Here is a 17193-nt window from a genome sequence, read left to right as displayed (position 1 = left end):
GAGTCATTGGACGAAGTTGCGTTCTGTAGGGGGAGTTGTTAAAAAAAGCCCTGACGCTCATTCTGAACATTAACACGATTCGCCTGCAGTACAGGTTTTGAAAGCGTAAGAACAATTTAATATCAGCGACAAAAATTGTTTTTATTGATACGCACCTTTATAGGGTTAGTGTTCACACACTGCCATATCTCCATGTTACAGTGCTTGTTTACGGAAGACGGACGGAATACAGAGGGACTAGCATGCTCGGAACACCTGTGTGTAATCGAGTCACGTTCAGATTTAGTTTTGGCTGCCAAAGCCAGTCAACCTCTGAAAATAACCTATAAGGTCCTTGAGGAGCAACGGTAGGCTCCTTTAAGAGTATATCTCGGGCTATTGCATCCTTTGTCTTTTCAACCATGAAGAACACTAAAATGACAAAAAGTTCTAGTTATTTATATAAGTTTGATTATATTGAACTGTTTTTCAATGATAAAACAATGCAAGTATTTAATATTGTATAGATCAATAAAAACATAAGGCTATTAATATATAGTTTTAATTACTAGTATATCTGTCTTTTTATGTCATTGGTGTTACCGCCTTGAAAGTCACTCATTACAAATATACAAGGACCTTGAGCATTCCCTCCAGTAGCTAACTGTAGTCGGGGGAGGGGTCTATAAAGACAATTATTGGCTAATCACACCCTTTTAGTATGTCATACATTTGAGGACTCTAAATCCAGTGTCACTTGGGTGTTAGTCAATTTAAATGAAGGGACATTACATTGTGAGCTAAATTACTAACCATATCACTTTAGTAAATTATTTTTAAAGGGTTAATTACCTTAGATTTGAGCATCTGTGGCCTCCATTTAAGAACATCCTGAATTACCATTTGTTCATTGGTGTTGCTACTCCTACTGGTGGCACAATGTTATTATAATGGTAAAAATGATTTAAACGCATTATGCTGCCGTGTTAGAGGATTTAGAATGGGAAGATTTCCCATAAGTAATGTGATGCATTTGTTACATAATGATGTGATTGCAAGTACACTCAATTAACTTCAACACTCGATATGTGATACTTTCAAAGCATTTAAATCATGTTTGTGGGGGAATATTGGTCCTTGTTTCTTCTTCTCATACTGCGATCAGGAAATGTGGAAATGTAGCTTTAAGGGTCAGATTTTATTCAACGAGACAATTTAGCCGAGACGTGACATGAATACAAAAGTGTTAGACCTGCGGTGCACTGCTACACACTCATAGCTCATCTCCTCTCATAGTGTGTCAGTCTGCCCTCTGGAGGACAGAGGAAGAGAACCAGCCACCCATCTCCATATATCTGAATTGTCACAAACTGCCTGAACTAAATCCCCCCAATTAGTTGTATATGATCTCTGATGGTAATGTTAGGCTTTTGGAAAGGGCACTAGAGGTCACACAACCCAAAGTGTGGTACTCCATTAGATACAGTAGGTGAAGTGAAGAAAGACAACTTCCCTCGATCCTCTAGACCCTTCAAACTCAACTCTGGACCTGGAAGTCAGTTCCACTGCATTTTTTTATTGTTCCCCTCTAATCAGGGACTGATTTAGACCTGGGACACCAGGTGTGTGCAATTAATTATCAGGTAGAACAGAAAACCAGCAGGCTCCGGACCTCATAGGGAAAGAGTTGAGTACCCCTGCTTTAGACCTTTCCACATCCCAACTCCAATGGGACAATAAATCCAAGAACAAAGGGGTCTATAAAACAACACTACTCATTACAGTGAAGCCCACCACTCCAGTGTATGTATGGGGATTGTGATATAGCAACGTATTTGATTTTGGCCCCAAACTTAGGGGCCACAGTTCCATGTTGTGAAAGTGCTAGCTATTTATGGTAATCGTATTCCAGAGTTTTACAAATGTGTCAAGTAATTACAGGCCATCTTGTTAAGTTAACGATTCAACACCTTGTTAAACATGACAAATAGCCAGGTATCAGTAGCAGGCTCTGGCCAAAGTACATTACCACATGTCAATTAAGATGATCTGTATAACTTAGATGATGCTGAGTAATTCACCATATGGCAGTAAGGTAAGCATGTCAACAGTTAATGTCAGCTTGTGGTTTTCAGTTGGACAGATGGACAAACTTGAAGACTCAAAGATTCAAAATCAACAATATATTTTAGCTTTCCATAGGTATTGAGTTGTCATAACAAACATTTACAAGTACTCTGTAACAGGGCCAATACTGGGAAGAGGGCCAGGGCTCTCCACAATACAAGTGAGCAGATGTCAGTCTTCACAACCACACCACTTCTCTGGCTGCGGTTCATCTACCATTCCAGAGGCACTATAATGCAGCAAAACTCTCAGCTACAAGTGAAGGAGACAACTCTGGACAAAATGAATAACAAAGGAAACGTTTATCTGAATATGTAATGTAGGTTGCACGTGGTTTATAACAACTAACAGAAAGACAAAACACAGTATAGGAAAATAAAAACTATAAAATGAACAAAGACAAAATTGCAATAAAAAGTTTGACAAAAAACAAGAGACATGGAGGTGCCAGGTTGGAGTCTGTTTCCAACAGTACATCATAAAGACAAGAAGCGATCTCACATTGAAATGGATGACACTTTTTTTTTAGTTGGCAAAATCACATAACATGCATCACTAGTATCATTGTAAAATTATTAAAAACCTCAGTTTGAAATCATTCTCTGAAATCCTGACATTTTGATAAACTCAAGTGCAATTTTCAATCCTAACTCTGGCATCACATACATTGTAAATGATATGGCTTACTAAGTAAACAGGTCCATATAAACTGGAAAGAGACATCTTTCATAAACAAAACTATGGTATAGCATTATCTTGGCAAAACAAATCAAAGATCTAAATAACAATGTAAACAACAGCATACCACTGTAGGCCTACAGTTTATACTAACATATTTACAGTTTTCTTTTTAAAGTTCCCTGTACAAAGGGTCATTTCTGAAATGAAAAAAAAAAAAAAACATGATGCGGACTTACATCGTATGTTTGGCAAATTCAAGCATCCCATCTACTTTTTGTCACAGAGACGAATTGATTTGAGGAAAGTAACCCTAATAACCAGCATTTGAACTTGCTGAGCTACAAAATGTTTGTCTCCTGTCTTATATATAAAATGGCTTGTTTTACATAAGGCAAGGATGCTCTAGGATAAAGGGGTGTCAAATTCATTTTGCCCCGCGGGCTGCGGGTCGCACTTAAAATGTATTATATTTCCTTGCCATCAAAATTGGCTAAAAATAGTTTCAATGCTCCCGGACTGTCTAGCTTTCGTTTCAATGACTGTTAGAAAGCTGGACAGAGTGAAGAGACTATAAATGTAGGTCTATTATCATTACTACACAGTTTCCATTAGTTTTCCCTCATTTCAAATGTCCCAAAAATTATAATTACAACAATGTTTATTTTTTTTTACTCAAACCACCCACGGATTGAATGTGCTCCGGCCCACGGGTCGTAGGTTTGACACCCCTGCTCTAGGAGGTGTCACATGTTTTCCCAAAGCAATAATGATATGATACATGGACTCAATTGATGATGGCTCTTTGGGCTAAATGCACTTTTCAACAGTGTTATTTTTTCAATCACTTGTTGTCATATATGTAACAAAAGCAAAGTATTAGTGTGCAACAAAGAGCATTTTTCTACTTCATCAGGAAATGTGCAAAATCTGCTCTAAAGAAAAGTGACAGTGTTGCAATTTGTAATGTACAAGGTACCGGGAGATGTAAGGGACACCGAGACACAGGTGCAGACCCTCATTCCAACATTTATACAAGGCACTAAGGATAGGAGTCAAGGGCCACACTGCAGGTCTCCCAACAGCCTCCTCAGCTCAGTCCGGTCGGAATATAGGATATTTGGGTAAGAATTCTATAAGAATTACCTGTGGAGGGAAAAGTTCATTTCATTTAACACTTTTCTTTCACCATTGAATATTTCCAGTGGGCACTCTTCTATAACACATTAATGCCCATATATTTTGACTCTGTTGTGATTTGAGTTTTTAATACTCAATAAGTTGGCAAGAATCATATTCTGTTTTAAGGGAGCATAAATGTGTTACACTCACGTATTCCATCATATTGCTGCTTTCACATTTCCTTTTGCTGAGTTTCCAGTGCAGGCCCAGCTAAAGAGAAGAGGTGAAAGTAAGGACAGACATAAGAGCGCACACGCACAGACACCCATATACTGTCTGGGTAGCAAATCTGTCAGATCTCCCCTAGTGTGAGGGGAATTTAGGAAAGGCTTTAAAACTACAGTGTGGTCCATATATATTGGCAACCTTGATAAAGATTAGCAAAATATACTTTATAAAACAAATAATACAAATACTTAGCAGGTAGCCTAGTGGTTAGAGCGTTGGTTGGACTAGTAACCGAAAGGTTGCAAGATCGAATCCCCGAGCTGACAAGGTAAATAATCTGTCGTTCTGCCCCTGAACAAGGCGGTTAACCCTAGGCCGTCATTGAAAATAAGAATTTGTTCTTAACTGACTTGCCTAGTTAAATAAAGGCTAAAAAAAATTGTATGCTGAAAACATTTGAAGATTCAATTATTTTATACTAATACGACTGCTCAAATAAATAGATTTGTTTAAGAGGTAATACAAAAATTCTAAAAAAGATAAGCGTCAGAATATAGGCATACGTTTTCAGTACTTCAGCACCGTCCCCTCGCGAGGATAATGACCCTGAGCCCTTTTCTAAAATGTTATGAGATTGGAGAGCACAATGGGAGGGGTTTTAGACCATTCCTCCANACACACACACACACACACACACACACACACACACACACACACACACACACACACACACACACACACACACACACACACACACACACACACCGTCTGGTTAGCAAATCTGAGTGTGAGGGGAATTTAGGAACGCTTCAAACCATGTCTGGCTGGGGTCAGGTAGTGGCCAGACACCCTGAAGAGCTTCCTTCATTCTTCTGCTCAGTTACTAGCTGTCACTCATTGTTCCGAAACAAAACTAAATTAACATGCCTTTTACTGCTGACCTTTAGGTCTGGTCAGCCTCTGTCCACTATGTCAGATGAAAATAGCTTTGAGGGAAATTCGTTTTAAGGGTTAAAGTTGACATAATGAGTTAAAGACCATTATCCATCAGAAACCTGCTACTTTAACATCACTTAACCCTTCACAACTGACATACCTTGGTCTTTCAGACAGGTGCTAATATGCAATTTGTTCTTACCTTGTGATATAATTGGTTGTTTTCCCATTCTAACAACTTCTGAATAGATCTTCTCGCCTGTTGGGAAAGGAGCACATGCAATATCTTCTAGTATTAACCTCGACTTCACACTCTTTTATAATTGACAACAACCTCAGTATTATGACAAATTATGACCTCAGTATTACTTTTACCAGCTCGTAATTTCCACTTTGTTGTCAATAACACTGGGTTGGGGCACCACCTTTCAGTGATGTACCCTTCAGCAGTGCAACGTATCATTTCTACACACAGACCCTAATTCCACACAGGTTGCCTGCTTAAGACCAATACGGCTGATTGCTAAACTAGTCCATGAGTAATAAGTGGACATGCTGATTTAGAGAGAGTGGGACTGTGTAGCACACATCACGCGAGGGCAGACTGAGACTTACTCTCTTGTTGAGGCATATAACGGGCCACAGACTGAAGCCCACCGTACAGCAACAGCACAGGCAGCCGCAAAGAAGCCACTTCACATTGACAGGCAACGTCTTCTTCAAGCAGGCGTTCACTCTGCTGATGCTGGTTTTAAACTCCTCTGGAGACACCTGGAAAAGAAGGGGGAGAAGGGAGGATGAAATGAACAGGAAGAGTCAGACAGAGGAAAGAATGTGGTTGTAATGTATATAGCTTTTCATTTTATTATTGGCAATTCTCTCTCGGAGACAAATCAGATTCTTCATTATTTTCAATTATTTTGCGCTTAAAATCGTTTTCATCTGAAGCAGTAAGCAAAAACAAACCTCAAAGGAAAGTAGGAGAACGACAACCATTCCTTTGCTCTAGTCTAATGTACTGACTGAAGTGAAAAATGGCACCAATTGTTTCAAGAAAAACCTGTACTGTGGTCTGTAGAATCAAAGAGCCTTAGAAAACAAACAGGTAGCCTAGATACTTGGAGATGCTTTCCAGAGATCAGATGAGATCTCTCACTAGTACGGCTGTAACCAAGCTCTTGTCTATTCACGGCAGAGAGGAACTAAAGGGTGAGATAAGCTTAGTGCCTGTGGCAGCGGCCGTCCAAACAACATGAATGGATGCTCATTCCTCTCTGGGTCTGTACGCCATAAAACCGGGGTCGTAATATTTTATGACAGGATGCAAAGGTCTCTTTGCAAAGAGCGAAAGGCCTTAGAATAAGGGCCTACTGATCTGCACCCTTCAATCATCATAATTGTGACCTCTTCCATCACGTCACAATACTGGAGGGACTTTTTATTGCCCTGCACTTCCCTCAGCCTGCTCTTACCCCTTCAGCCTTTTTGTGTTGCAGTGTCCGACCCAGGAAGGTGCCCTTTCTTGTGTATGGCACAGTCTTTATTTCATTATTTTATCACCTGGAGCTGTGTCCTCCTGAACACTGGGCCCCCGACCAACTGGGCTCCAAAGACAGCTTACTCATTGACAGAGCTTCACTTCAGCTTTGGACGCACAGTGGTGTGTTGCTTGAAATGCATCAGCATCAGATAGAAGCCACTCAAGAGACTTGAAAGAGGTAATTCAGGGATGGTCTGATTTGTCAAAGGGGAAATAGAACAATAGAGCCACCATAATAGCTTAAATTGCTTGATTCACAGCCCAGTTTAAATCCGTTGGAAAGCCTAGCACAAGACATTGCTTAGGTAAAGTGCATACGAAGAATTTGGCTACTGTACCTTTCCCGTGAGAACTGAGGGAAACTCAGTGTCAAATTTGTTGCTCAATCCAAACCTGTCAAAAAGAGAAATACAAATGGTAAAGAAATTAAAAACTTTCCATTGAACATGTATAAAGTACTTCACTATGACTGGGCTGTCAAAGGAAACCTAGCAATGCTTTTTTTATGGGGATGGAATTAGACACTTTGTACTCTCAATAAATAAATACCTATAAAATGTAGACCTTGTGCCTAACACTTTACAATGTCTACAGACAGCAGAAATAAACAAATGAATGTCCTGAATGACCTGTAATTTGTTTCATTATGTGAATAGCTTCCCCTGTCGAGACAATTCTATAGGATGACAAGGATACATCATATGCATAATGCAGTTGTGGACACTAGAGGAAGTATACATAAGTATTATGTCATCATTTGGCAAGGTAATAGGTGTTGTGTCCATTGCTGGTAAGCAGGGAACTATAAAACAGTAAACAGAATGTTAGGCTATGGATGGTAGCTAGCAAGCTTGTTGGAAATAATATGCTTGATTCATCACCACCATTTGAATAAGCCAGCTGCTGGCAAAATATTCACTACAGTGGTTAGCTATAGCTACTTATTGAATATCATGCAATTAATATTCGTTTGCTGGCTTGTCATTTTTGTTAAAGCAGATGCTTTCTCATTTCAGGCTAATTTGCAGAAACCCAGTGTACCTAACGTTAGGTAGCTAACTAGCTAGTAAACTATAAAGCAGGGAATAGCAGGTACGCAATAGATAACCCTAGCCTCGTCAATTAAGGCAAATGTAACAGTTAACGTTACGTCCTACGATAGGACCAGACAGCTAGCTGACTGTTATTGCCACGGCCTAGCTAGTAAGTTAGCTAGTAAGTTGTATTTCACAGCAGGCATCGTTGTTAGCAGGCTAGCGTTAGCTAGTAACGGATTATAATGACAGCGTTAACAGTAGCTTTGAATTGCTTACACGGTGATGTGCCCGGACCCTCGCATAATCAGAGGTTCTGAGCAATATCTAACCAGGTGTTCTTCACTCACTACACGTTCATCTTCTTCGTCTAACTCATAGATTGTATCAAAGTCCGCCATGTTGGGTAGTAAGATGCTCATGACGTCTTCTTAACTGGCAGCATGACGTCAACAAGATATGCAAGGTGCTTTCAAGACAACTAGGAAAGCTCGGGGGGGGGGGGGGGGGGGGGGGGTGGGGGGGGGGTGGGGGGGGGGGGGGGGGGGGGGGGGGGGGGGGGGGGGGGGGGGGGGGGGGGGGGGGGGACTAGCTCAAAACATGAAGTCAGAGATCTTCAGGAACTGGGAAGTCGGAAATTTCGACTTCAATGCGTTCATGACTCCTGGGAACTCGAAAAAAAACGAACTTCGACTGGGGAAAAACTGTCTTAAACGGTCATCCAACTCTGAACTCTAAGTCGGAAACTCGGGCATCTTTATAGAGCTCCGACTTTCCGAATTGATGACCGTTTAAAACACTTTTTTCCAGTCGAAGCGCGTTTTTTTTTTCGAGTTCCCAGTAGTCATGAACGCATTGAAGTCGGAGATTTCCGACTTCCCAGTTCCTCGTTGTTTGAACGAAGCATCACACGACCACAAACATCCTCGGAAGCACTCAGTTTGAGTTCTGTAAATCTGTGTGCAAAAGTGAGGGATATCATGTCATATCACATAAGCTTATTATTTGGAAGAATACGATCAAATAGGCTTCCTAAACTAGCTAACAATTGCACAACTATAACTGTAGGCTACACACTCACTTGTTTATAGCATTTCATGGAAACCTATTATTGCCCATGTGACCTACAGATTTATCATCTGATTGAGGGTTAATTTACCCATATTCGATAAAGGATTAGGGCATACAAGTCATCATCCAAATGCCATACAACAATAGTCCACAATTAGTCTATAAAAATTCTCATTTTGCATTTTGGCCTAGGCTAAAGTGTCTCCAACACCTTCTTACCAATTTATAAAATACTGGATTTGTCTTTGTGGACAAGTAAATTGACCTCTGTCCAACAGGTTTGTTGAGGTTGTGCAGCACTTCTATATAGATCTCTTGCAAGTTTTTGGAATAGGCCTCGGCTATTTTATGAGGATGTTAATGTTTAATGACAGTCTTGGGTAACCTTTTTACAGGTTCATGATTGTAATCTATCCATACTACACTATGCAGCCCATCGCAGCCCATAGACCAGACACCCAGCACACAATGGTTGAATCAACGTTGTTTCCATGTCATTTCAATAACATTATGTTGAACCAACGTGGAATAGACCTAGAACTGACGTCTGTGCCCAGTGGGTATAGTCTATATTACATCATAATGGCTCAAAGGTAAACATGAATTGAGAAGACAGTTTGACAGTTGTTAGTTGCTGTACTTGGACGAGCATAGTAGGCCTAGTCTACAAAAATCAAAAACTTGACACTAGAGTCCTTTACAAAAAGTAACTGTCTAAATTGCATGTATATTGCTTTGGCTAAATTAAGTTGCTTGGGCCAATTGCACTTTTTCTGGTGCAATTTATTGGACAATATCTTCCGATTTAATGTTACACACCAACAATCAAATGTTGCCTTTGACACATGCAGGGCTGACAGAATCCCATCCTAATAGTTTGGAAACGAAATAGAAGGTTGATAAACTGACCAATTTTTTTTGCGGTTATAGGTATCAAATAATAAGAGTAGGTAAAACTATAAACAATGAAGTCTGTTTGAAAACAGTATACATACTCAGTCTGTTTTTTTGCAAAGTGAGCTATCCTTTTCCAGTCAATGAAATAAGTAGAAAAAGGTAACGTTAAAACACATTTTATTTACATTTTGAACATCAAACAAACGTTCTACCCGTATCTCACTTAAAACCTGATTCACTTGCCCCTGTAGAAAAAAGTTACGAAAGTGTGCTTTGCAATCAAATTGGAGCAGAAAATGCATAGTTTGTCAAGCTATTATAAAAGCTCCAAATTAATGATATCCCTTTTCATTCCAGATAAACTTCAAATAAAATGTACCTGATTTTTTATTTTATTTACAAACACTTATACACTTCATTACATAGTCTACAGAAAATTATATTTATATCTCAATAACTCAGACACAAACAAACAATTTAAGCATTACATGTCTGAACCATATGTTGATTTTTGTATGTTTTTTTGAATTATTATTAGAACTATTCTATAAAAACAATATTTCAAGAGCCTCCAGCATTTTGTTGCAGTTATAAATCATCTTGTTTCTCGAAATCTCCTAATCCACAACATGTTCTTCAGGACGTTTGAATAATCCATTGGAATCCAAGTCTTGAGGAACGGTCCTTTCAGCGTGTTGGAGTGCTCAGTTATGTTGGATGGTCTAAATTCGATTCTACTGAGTGACAGTAACTTGCTGTATGTTCCTAATAGATGGCAAGTTGTTCATTCCGGGGGGTGGGTAGAGAGAGCCGTGAATATCCGACGGACTGAGTGAGCCTGGTACGGGCAGAGGACTCACTGAACCCGGGTCACTGTGCACTGATCCTCCACTGCCATCAGATCCCATTTTCTTTTTGATTAATTTCCTCTCCTTGGCTCTGCGATTTTGAAACCAGATCTTCACCTGTAAATGTAAAAGGAAAAACTTGTCAAAATTGTTATTCGTTTCGTATTTGATTTATCATTTGATTTGTCAAGTCTAGGGCCCTAATGCTCTATCAATTAATTGGTTTACCTGTCGTTCTGAAAGGCCAAGGTTCCCCGCAAGTTCTGACTTTCTTCTGATAGTGATGTAACGATTAAAATGGAATTCCTTCTCCAGTTCCAGTCTCTGGTGATCGGTGTAAACCACTCTGTATTTCTCCTTCGTTCTTGTTTTGCCTGAAATTGTGAGAAATTCAGAGGATTCAATAGGCTATGCTTCGTATGCCTAATTTTTAAATAGCCGTCACACTGAACAACGAAAATGATGCAAACCAACGATGCAATTTCAGGGCATTCAAATTATTGATAAATACAGGGGCAATTAGCTATTTAAACTCTAAAGTTAATTATTGTTTTAAATTCACCTTTAAATATGTAATTATAGCAAGTAATACTAGAGAGGTAGGATAATCAACAGGCTACTTATCAAAACGCCTATTAAACTTTATACTTCGTTTATCTAATAACTCTCTAAATATGTATGACACGTCTTTAGGCGCTTTCAACTGAAGTGGTGGCTATCGTGTTAATCTAGATTGTGTTGCTTTGTTGGTAGCTATGCTAATCGAGCCACTGATCTTCTTTTGATGTCACTTTTTGAACAAACTGCAGAACAAAGAGTCTCAGAGATTTTACCTAAACTCCATTGATGTGTTAAGAGGCAACACACGACACATAAAGGAGTTACAAGGCAGACATTTCTCTAGCTTGGATCAGGTTGCTCTTGTAGATAAACCATAAACACGTCAGCACCTTTTCAGGTAGAAAATAATATTAGTCGTTTTGAACAACATTGAAACATTTTGATATTCATAGTTATAGCCTAGGTCATGCTTGGTAAGTTTTACAGGGCCAGAGATAGCCTCCTAGAATGAAACACTTGATAACAAATTTGATAGGCTTGCCTAACAAGAAAAATACACCTAGGCTATAAGATGGTATTTTCTGAATATTTAAATGTGGGTGGGGGGGATTTGACAAGTTAATAGGCTATAAAACTAAATTTACGAGTTAATTGAGGCTCATAAGTTACTATGACTTAATTGATAAATATAGTCTACAATTAATGAATTCTATTTTTTTTACACATTAAGAAATGTTGTGGTTTATTGCCCAGTTATAAAGCTTTGTATATATTCGTCAAATACATTTATTTGCTGTGAAAAACGCCACCCTTTCCGGCAATATAACTCTCGAAGAATGGGAGCCGAGGAAGACACTTTGGTGCATATCAAAGTAAAACGAGGTGTTGAAAGGGGTCGCCGCCTGAATTTGACGGATAACCCTCAAAACCAGAGACAATGTAGCAAGAAAAGTAGACCTCGCATCTAGTCGACGGGAGTAGAGAAATTAGCATTACAAGTAGCAACTGGCACCCTTTCTTGACACGTTCATCGTTTCCTCCACAAGGCTATAGGCCTGTATCAGAAAATAACTAAGATTGTTGTAATTGATATCATACTTTATCAGACCATTATCGCGATGGTAGGCTTACAGTTGCATTGCCCATAATTAATTTGATACGTTCGATCTAGTGCCTATCATTTTCCTATTTTCTCTTCTGTTTTGAGTCTGGTGCAATTTCCAATTTAGTGCCTTGAAGTTGCATCTTACATGTTTCAAAATAAGCCTAACACCAAACTGAATTATCAATTTCCAAACATTTCACATGCAACTGTGTAATTATGGTGACATCTCATTTAAAATGTGATTAGATGATTCGTTCTGAGACCACGAACAATTACAAATTAAAGGAGAATTAGCTATTGTTAGCAATTCGTTACGAATATTACCTAAAATGTGCCCAAATGTACTCATTACGTGTTATGCATGAGGTTATTCATTTTAACAGTGAGATTTATCACTTAAATTATGCAATTAATGTTTATATTGTATCCATTCTCTAAATACTACCTGTTGCACACGTTTATGAGCCAGCACAATTATGCATTTCCATGCAAGAGAAAACATAAAATGTCCGGCTCTTCTTAGGTAAATATGAAGATGTAGTTTGACATGAGTTGAGGCTGTGCTCATTGCACGAATCATTTTAACAGTGGCATGCATGTCGTGACACAATATAGTTGCTTGTGACATTTCTCACCCGTAGAAGATGATTGTACCGTTTTGCTCATCCACTGGTAAGAAGAATTGCGCCTTTCTCTATCCGGGGAAAGTTGAGCAACAGAAATATTATCTGGAGGTGGTTGCAATACTGCTGACCCTGGCGCGTGCATGGGATTGTATTCAGGTGAGCAATAGGAAGCTTGTCCCGGTGAGGAGTTGTTCATGGGCGTAGGAATAGTGTTTGGAGGCCCCAGACTATAGGCGCCCCAGTCCTCCCTCGGTGCGACATAAGGAGCCCCCCAAGCCCCCGAAGACTGTGTATGAGTATCCATGTTTGGCACATGATGGTATCCAGTAAAGTCGGAATATTGTGGCGTGGAAACAAAGTTCTGTGGTGGGATGTTGATTCCCGATCGTCTTACAGGTCCTTGGTGATACATGCTGCCTTCTTTATCCAAGAGGTATCCCACATACATGATTTGAAAAAAAAGTTACAAAAGTGACATTCAAGTCGACATAGTTTCCGGGCAACTCCTTCTGTAAATCTAAAAAACAATCCCCTTGCTATGGTTCTGATGTGTATAGTCCAATGGTGCTCCCCGAAATGAAATGCGAACTTGTTCCTGACTTGATACTGTCTCACATAATGTGGCGCTGTTGACAAGGTGGTGGTGCTAAAGGTATATTATGGTCTTCCTTCCTGACGTCAGATGAGTCTTCAAACCCTGACGATTTGCATTCAAAAGAAGAGTCAATAATGCTGCCAAACCCACTGTCCCCTAGCGCATTTTTTTAACCTATCACCCCAAAAAGAGCAAACCCTGCACTTCAACTCTGAAATATTGGCGGCATGCATCAAAATATAATTGCAAAATTGAACTGCAACTTCACCAACAAACAATATGCTTAAATGAATATGCTCCTGATCACGTTGGGCCTTACACCTATATCTTAGGCCTATGTATAATTGAAGTGTGCTTGAAATATATGTTCAATTTTCAACATTTGTATTTATTTAAGCCTACTCTGAAGCTGCATACATTATTCTTTAGAAAGTAAGATGTGATAGCCTGAGCCTAATTTTAATACAGGGCTATTACTGTGCTATAATACACTATAATTGTAGGCTACTAATGATATAAAGTGTAATTGTGGATGTCAGCTTCTTGATTGTGTTATTTTCATTGTGTTATGTGTCAGAGAATAATAAAAGACAGCATTAAACATTTACAGCGCTGTCAGAGCGTGCATGGTCACACTCCTCTCCTTTCGTTGAATGTCTTTGCGAACGCAACGTCTCCCACGCAACGTATCCCATGTCCGCAGCCACGTTTCACGCCTTCAGAGGCCGATCGTATTTGTTAAAGCTATTCACTTACAAAGGAGGTACAGCTAAGTATGATGATATTTTCTCCTGCAGCAAGGCGAACTATTCACATTCCTTCTAATTCGCACTTCATCACTTCAAGGTCGCACTTCGCAGCTAATTCCGGTTTAAAGGAACCTGAAGTATCACCTATGACTCAACGACAATGTGGTCTTGCTCCCGTGCGTGCCATTATATTTTGCATGATCTTGGTTGTTATCCATCCCTCTTTTGCAGAAGAGATTCCGTAATACATCTCAAATTAATTGCAATATCTACCATAAAACAAATCAACACAAATCGAATTTCAATTGTCAAACATATGCCTAGTCCCAGGCCTACTAATAACACATGTACCTTGGCCTACTAGGCTAACAGACATATACAACAAAATATACAATATACAAAATATACAATGTGGACCCACTTCCAAGTTTTAATTAAAACACGTCTTGTTTCCAAAGCGGTCCTCGATGGTACAAAACAACAACACGTGTAACTTGCCTAGTTAAATAACGGTTAAATAAAAAATTAATACAAATCATTATTAAAAGGCAAGACAAAATTACAAACAGCCACATTACATTCATTTATATTGACATCCTAAAAAGTGGCACATTTCAAATCAAATCAAATTTTATTTGTCACATACACATGTATTTCATGTATTTCCCTAACCTTAAAAAAACAATGTATTTATTGCATCATCCCTGCTGCCCTATATTTGTCCTCAAGTGTGCTTTTTTCTGTTCAAAGTATGCAAAGTGTGGAAACAAATAGAGGTCTGTATGGCATCTGAATCTCATTGACCATACACTGATACAGGCCAGGTGAATTGACTGACTTTAAGCAAGAAATTGCTTATTTCCTCAGGCCTTGGTGGAAGGATATTTTTGCTGAGATAATTGATGACCACTGCTCCCTTGTGGATGCATACAGAACTTCCATCAGTGGCCAATCAGAGGTGAAATCCATCCCTAACAACTGTCATGTAGTCCCCTCAAGAGGGCACCATCTACCAGAGAATGAGATACAGTTCACCATGGAGTATGTTTGGCAACTTGTGCGCAAGACACTGATGCCTTCAGCAAAGGTACTTATCGAGAGCCATTTACAGTTCTAAAGTGCTGAATTTATATTACAATTCAAATAATTGCTTTACAGTAGGCCTATATGGTGTTCTCCCAGACTTTAACGGCAAAAATAATATTCATTACATTAAATTAAGAATTTTTTAAAATCCCCTACTGAAACCAACTCATCAGCTGATATCCCTCTGTATGTACCTTGATAAGTGCATTCCATAGGTTTGTACATTGCGTAACCACAGGATGTGTTGGTGTTACTTCGACATTTTTGGGGCACTTTTATGTATGTTTTTATGTGTGGATTTAGTTATAAATACGTGTAAATAGAATCTTCATACAAAGGTATTAATTACAGAACAGTGTAGTTTGTGCAGCTCCCCGTGACAACTGCTTGTCAGTGATTGCCCTCTGCTGGTGACAGAGTGAACCCCTCTTTGCACATTCATTCCTCTGTCTCTGTAAACCCCAAATCACTATGGAAATTTAACATATGTGGTAATGTAGTCTCAAAATGCCAACACTTCCATAAGTCCAATGAATCCATATTCTCTCTCTCTCTCTCTCTCTCTCTCTCTCTCTCTCTCTCTCTCTCTCTCTCTCTCTCTCTCTCTCCTCTCTCTTAATATATATATATACAGTACCTGTCTAAAGTTGGATACACCTACTCATCCAGGGTTTTCTTCATATTTACTATTTTCCTACATTGTAAAATAATAGTGAATACATCAAAACCATGAAATAACACATGCAATCATGTAGTAACCAAAAAAGTGTTAAACAAATCAAAATATATTTTATATTTGAGACTCTTGAAAGTAGCCACCCTTTGCCTTGATGACAGCTTTGCACACTCTTGGCATTCTCTCAACAAGCTTCATGTGGTAGTCACCTGGAATGCATTTCAATTAACTCACACAAGGTGTGCCTTGTTAAAAGTTAAATAGTGGAATTTCTTTCCTTCTTAATGTATTTTAGCCAGTCAGTTGTGTTGTGACAAGGTAGGAGTGGTATACAGAAGATAGCCCTATTTGGTAAAAGACCAAGTCCATATTATGGTAAGAACAGCTGAAATAAGCAAAGAGAAATGAAAAGTCCTTCATTACTTTAAGACATGAAGGTAAGTCAATACGGAACATTTCAAGAACTTAAAAGTTTCTTCAAGTTCAGTCGCAAAAACCATCAAGCACTGTGATGAAACTGTCTCTCACGAGGACCGCCACAGGAAAGGAAGACCCAGAGTTACCTCTGTTGCAGAGGATAAGTTCATTAGAGTTACCATACTCAGAAATTGCAGCCAAAATAAATGCTTGACAGAGTTCAAGTAACAATCACATCTCAATATCAACTGTTCAGAAGAGACTGCGTAAATCAGGCCTTCATGGTCAAATTGTTGCAAATAAACCACTACTAAAGGACACCAATAAGAAGAAGAGACTTGCTTGGGCGAAGAAACACGAGCAATGGACATTAGACCGGTGGAAATCTGTACTTTGATCTGATGAATCCAATTTTTTGATTTTTGGTTCCAACCGCCATGTCTTGTGAGATGCAGAGTAGGTGAACGGATGATATCCGCATGTGTGGTTCCCATCGTGACCGCAGAGTAAAGGAAAAGCAGCCAACAAGTGCTCAGCATATGTGGAAACTTCTTCAAGACTGTTGGAAAAGCATTCCAGGTAAATCCCAAGAGTGTGCAAAGCTGTCATCAAGGCAAAGGGTGGCTACTTTAAAGAATATATTTTGATTTGTTTCACACTTTTCGGGTTACTACATGATTCCATATGTGTTATTTCACAGTTTTGATGTTTTCACTATTATTCTACAATGTAGAAAATAGTAACAATAAAGAAAAACCCTTGAATGAGTAGGTGTGTCCAAACTTTTGACTGGTACTGTAATGTAACAAAATGTGGAGTCAAGGGGTCTGAATACTTTCCGAAGGCACTGTATATACACAGAGTGTTCAAACCATTAAGAGCACCTTGCTAATATTGAATTGCACCCACTTTTCCCTT

At 39.1% G+C, this 17193-nt stretch overlaps 2 protein-coding genes across 2 annotated transcripts; both read right to left on the bottom strand.

Annotated features, from left to right (window-relative positions):
• Positions 1 to 3413: 3413 nt before the first annotated feature.
• Positions 3414 to 8136, bottom strand: LOC111967453 (cysteine-rich hydrophobic domain-containing protein 1-like). Its single transcript, XM_023992491.2, has 6 exons — positions 7924 to 8136; positions 6949 to 7003; positions 5686 to 5841; positions 5273 to 5329; positions 4117 to 4176; positions 3414 to 3930 (listed from the first exon to the last, which is right to left on the bottom strand). The coding sequence occupies exons 1-6, from the start codon at positions 8064 to 8066 to the stop codon at positions 3880 to 3882; spliced, it is 522 nt and encodes a 173-aa protein (XP_023848259.1). The 5' UTR covers positions 8067 to 8136; the 3' UTR covers positions 3414 to 3879.
• Positions 8137 to 9772: 1636 nt separating this feature from the next.
• LOC111967452 (homeobox protein CDX-1-like) lies at positions 9773 to 13401 on the bottom strand. The gene is made up of 3 exons (XM_023992489.2): positions 12762 to 13401; positions 10689 to 10834; positions 9773 to 10577 (listed from the first exon to the last, which is right to left on the bottom strand). The coding sequence occupies exons 1-3, from the start codon at positions 13198 to 13200 to the stop codon at positions 10347 to 10349; spliced, it is 816 nt and encodes a 271-aa protein (XP_023848257.1). The 5' UTR covers positions 13201 to 13401; the 3' UTR covers positions 9773 to 10346.
• Between the last annotated feature and the right edge of the window lie 3792 nt (positions 13402 to 17193).

This window comes from Salvelinus sp. IW2-2015, linkage group LG8 (genome assembly GCF_002910315.2).
Source record: "Salvelinus sp. IW2-2015 linkage group LG8, ASM291031v2, whole genome shotgun sequence".
NCBI classification, from domain to species: Eukaryota; Metazoa; Chordata; class Actinopteri; order Salmoniformes; family Salmonidae; genus Salvelinus; species Salvelinus sp. IW2-2015.
Note: the sequence above shows the minus strand (reverse complement) of the source record. Positions and strands in the feature narration are given on the sequence as shown.

Bases quoted from the DNA above. Each gene is read 5' to 3' on its own strand.
- LOC111967452 (XM_023992489.2), bottom strand. From the start codon at position 13,200: ATGTATGTGGGATACCTCTTGGATAAAGAAGGCAGCATGTATCACCAA. The intron at 10,835-12,761 runs GTGAGAAATGTC...TCACAATTTCAG, and splicing joins GGTACAATCATCTTCTACGG to GCAAAACAAGAACGAAGGAG. The intron at 10,578-10,688 runs GTAAACCAATTA...TTACATTTACAG, and splicing joins TTGGCCTTTCAGAACGACAG to GTGAAGATCTGGTTTCAAAA.
- LOC111967453 (XM_023992491.2), bottom strand. From the start codon at position 8,066: ATGAGCATCTTACTACCCAACATGGCGGACTTTGATACAATCTATGAG. The intron at 5,330-5,685 runs GTAAGTCTCAGT...CTTTCCCAACAG, and splicing joins TTATATGCCTCAACAAGAGA to GCGAGAAGATCTATTCAGAA. The intron at 3,931-4,116 runs GTGAGTGTAACA...TTCCCTCCACAG, and splicing joins GCAGCAATATGATGGAATAC to GTAATTCTTATAGAATTCTT.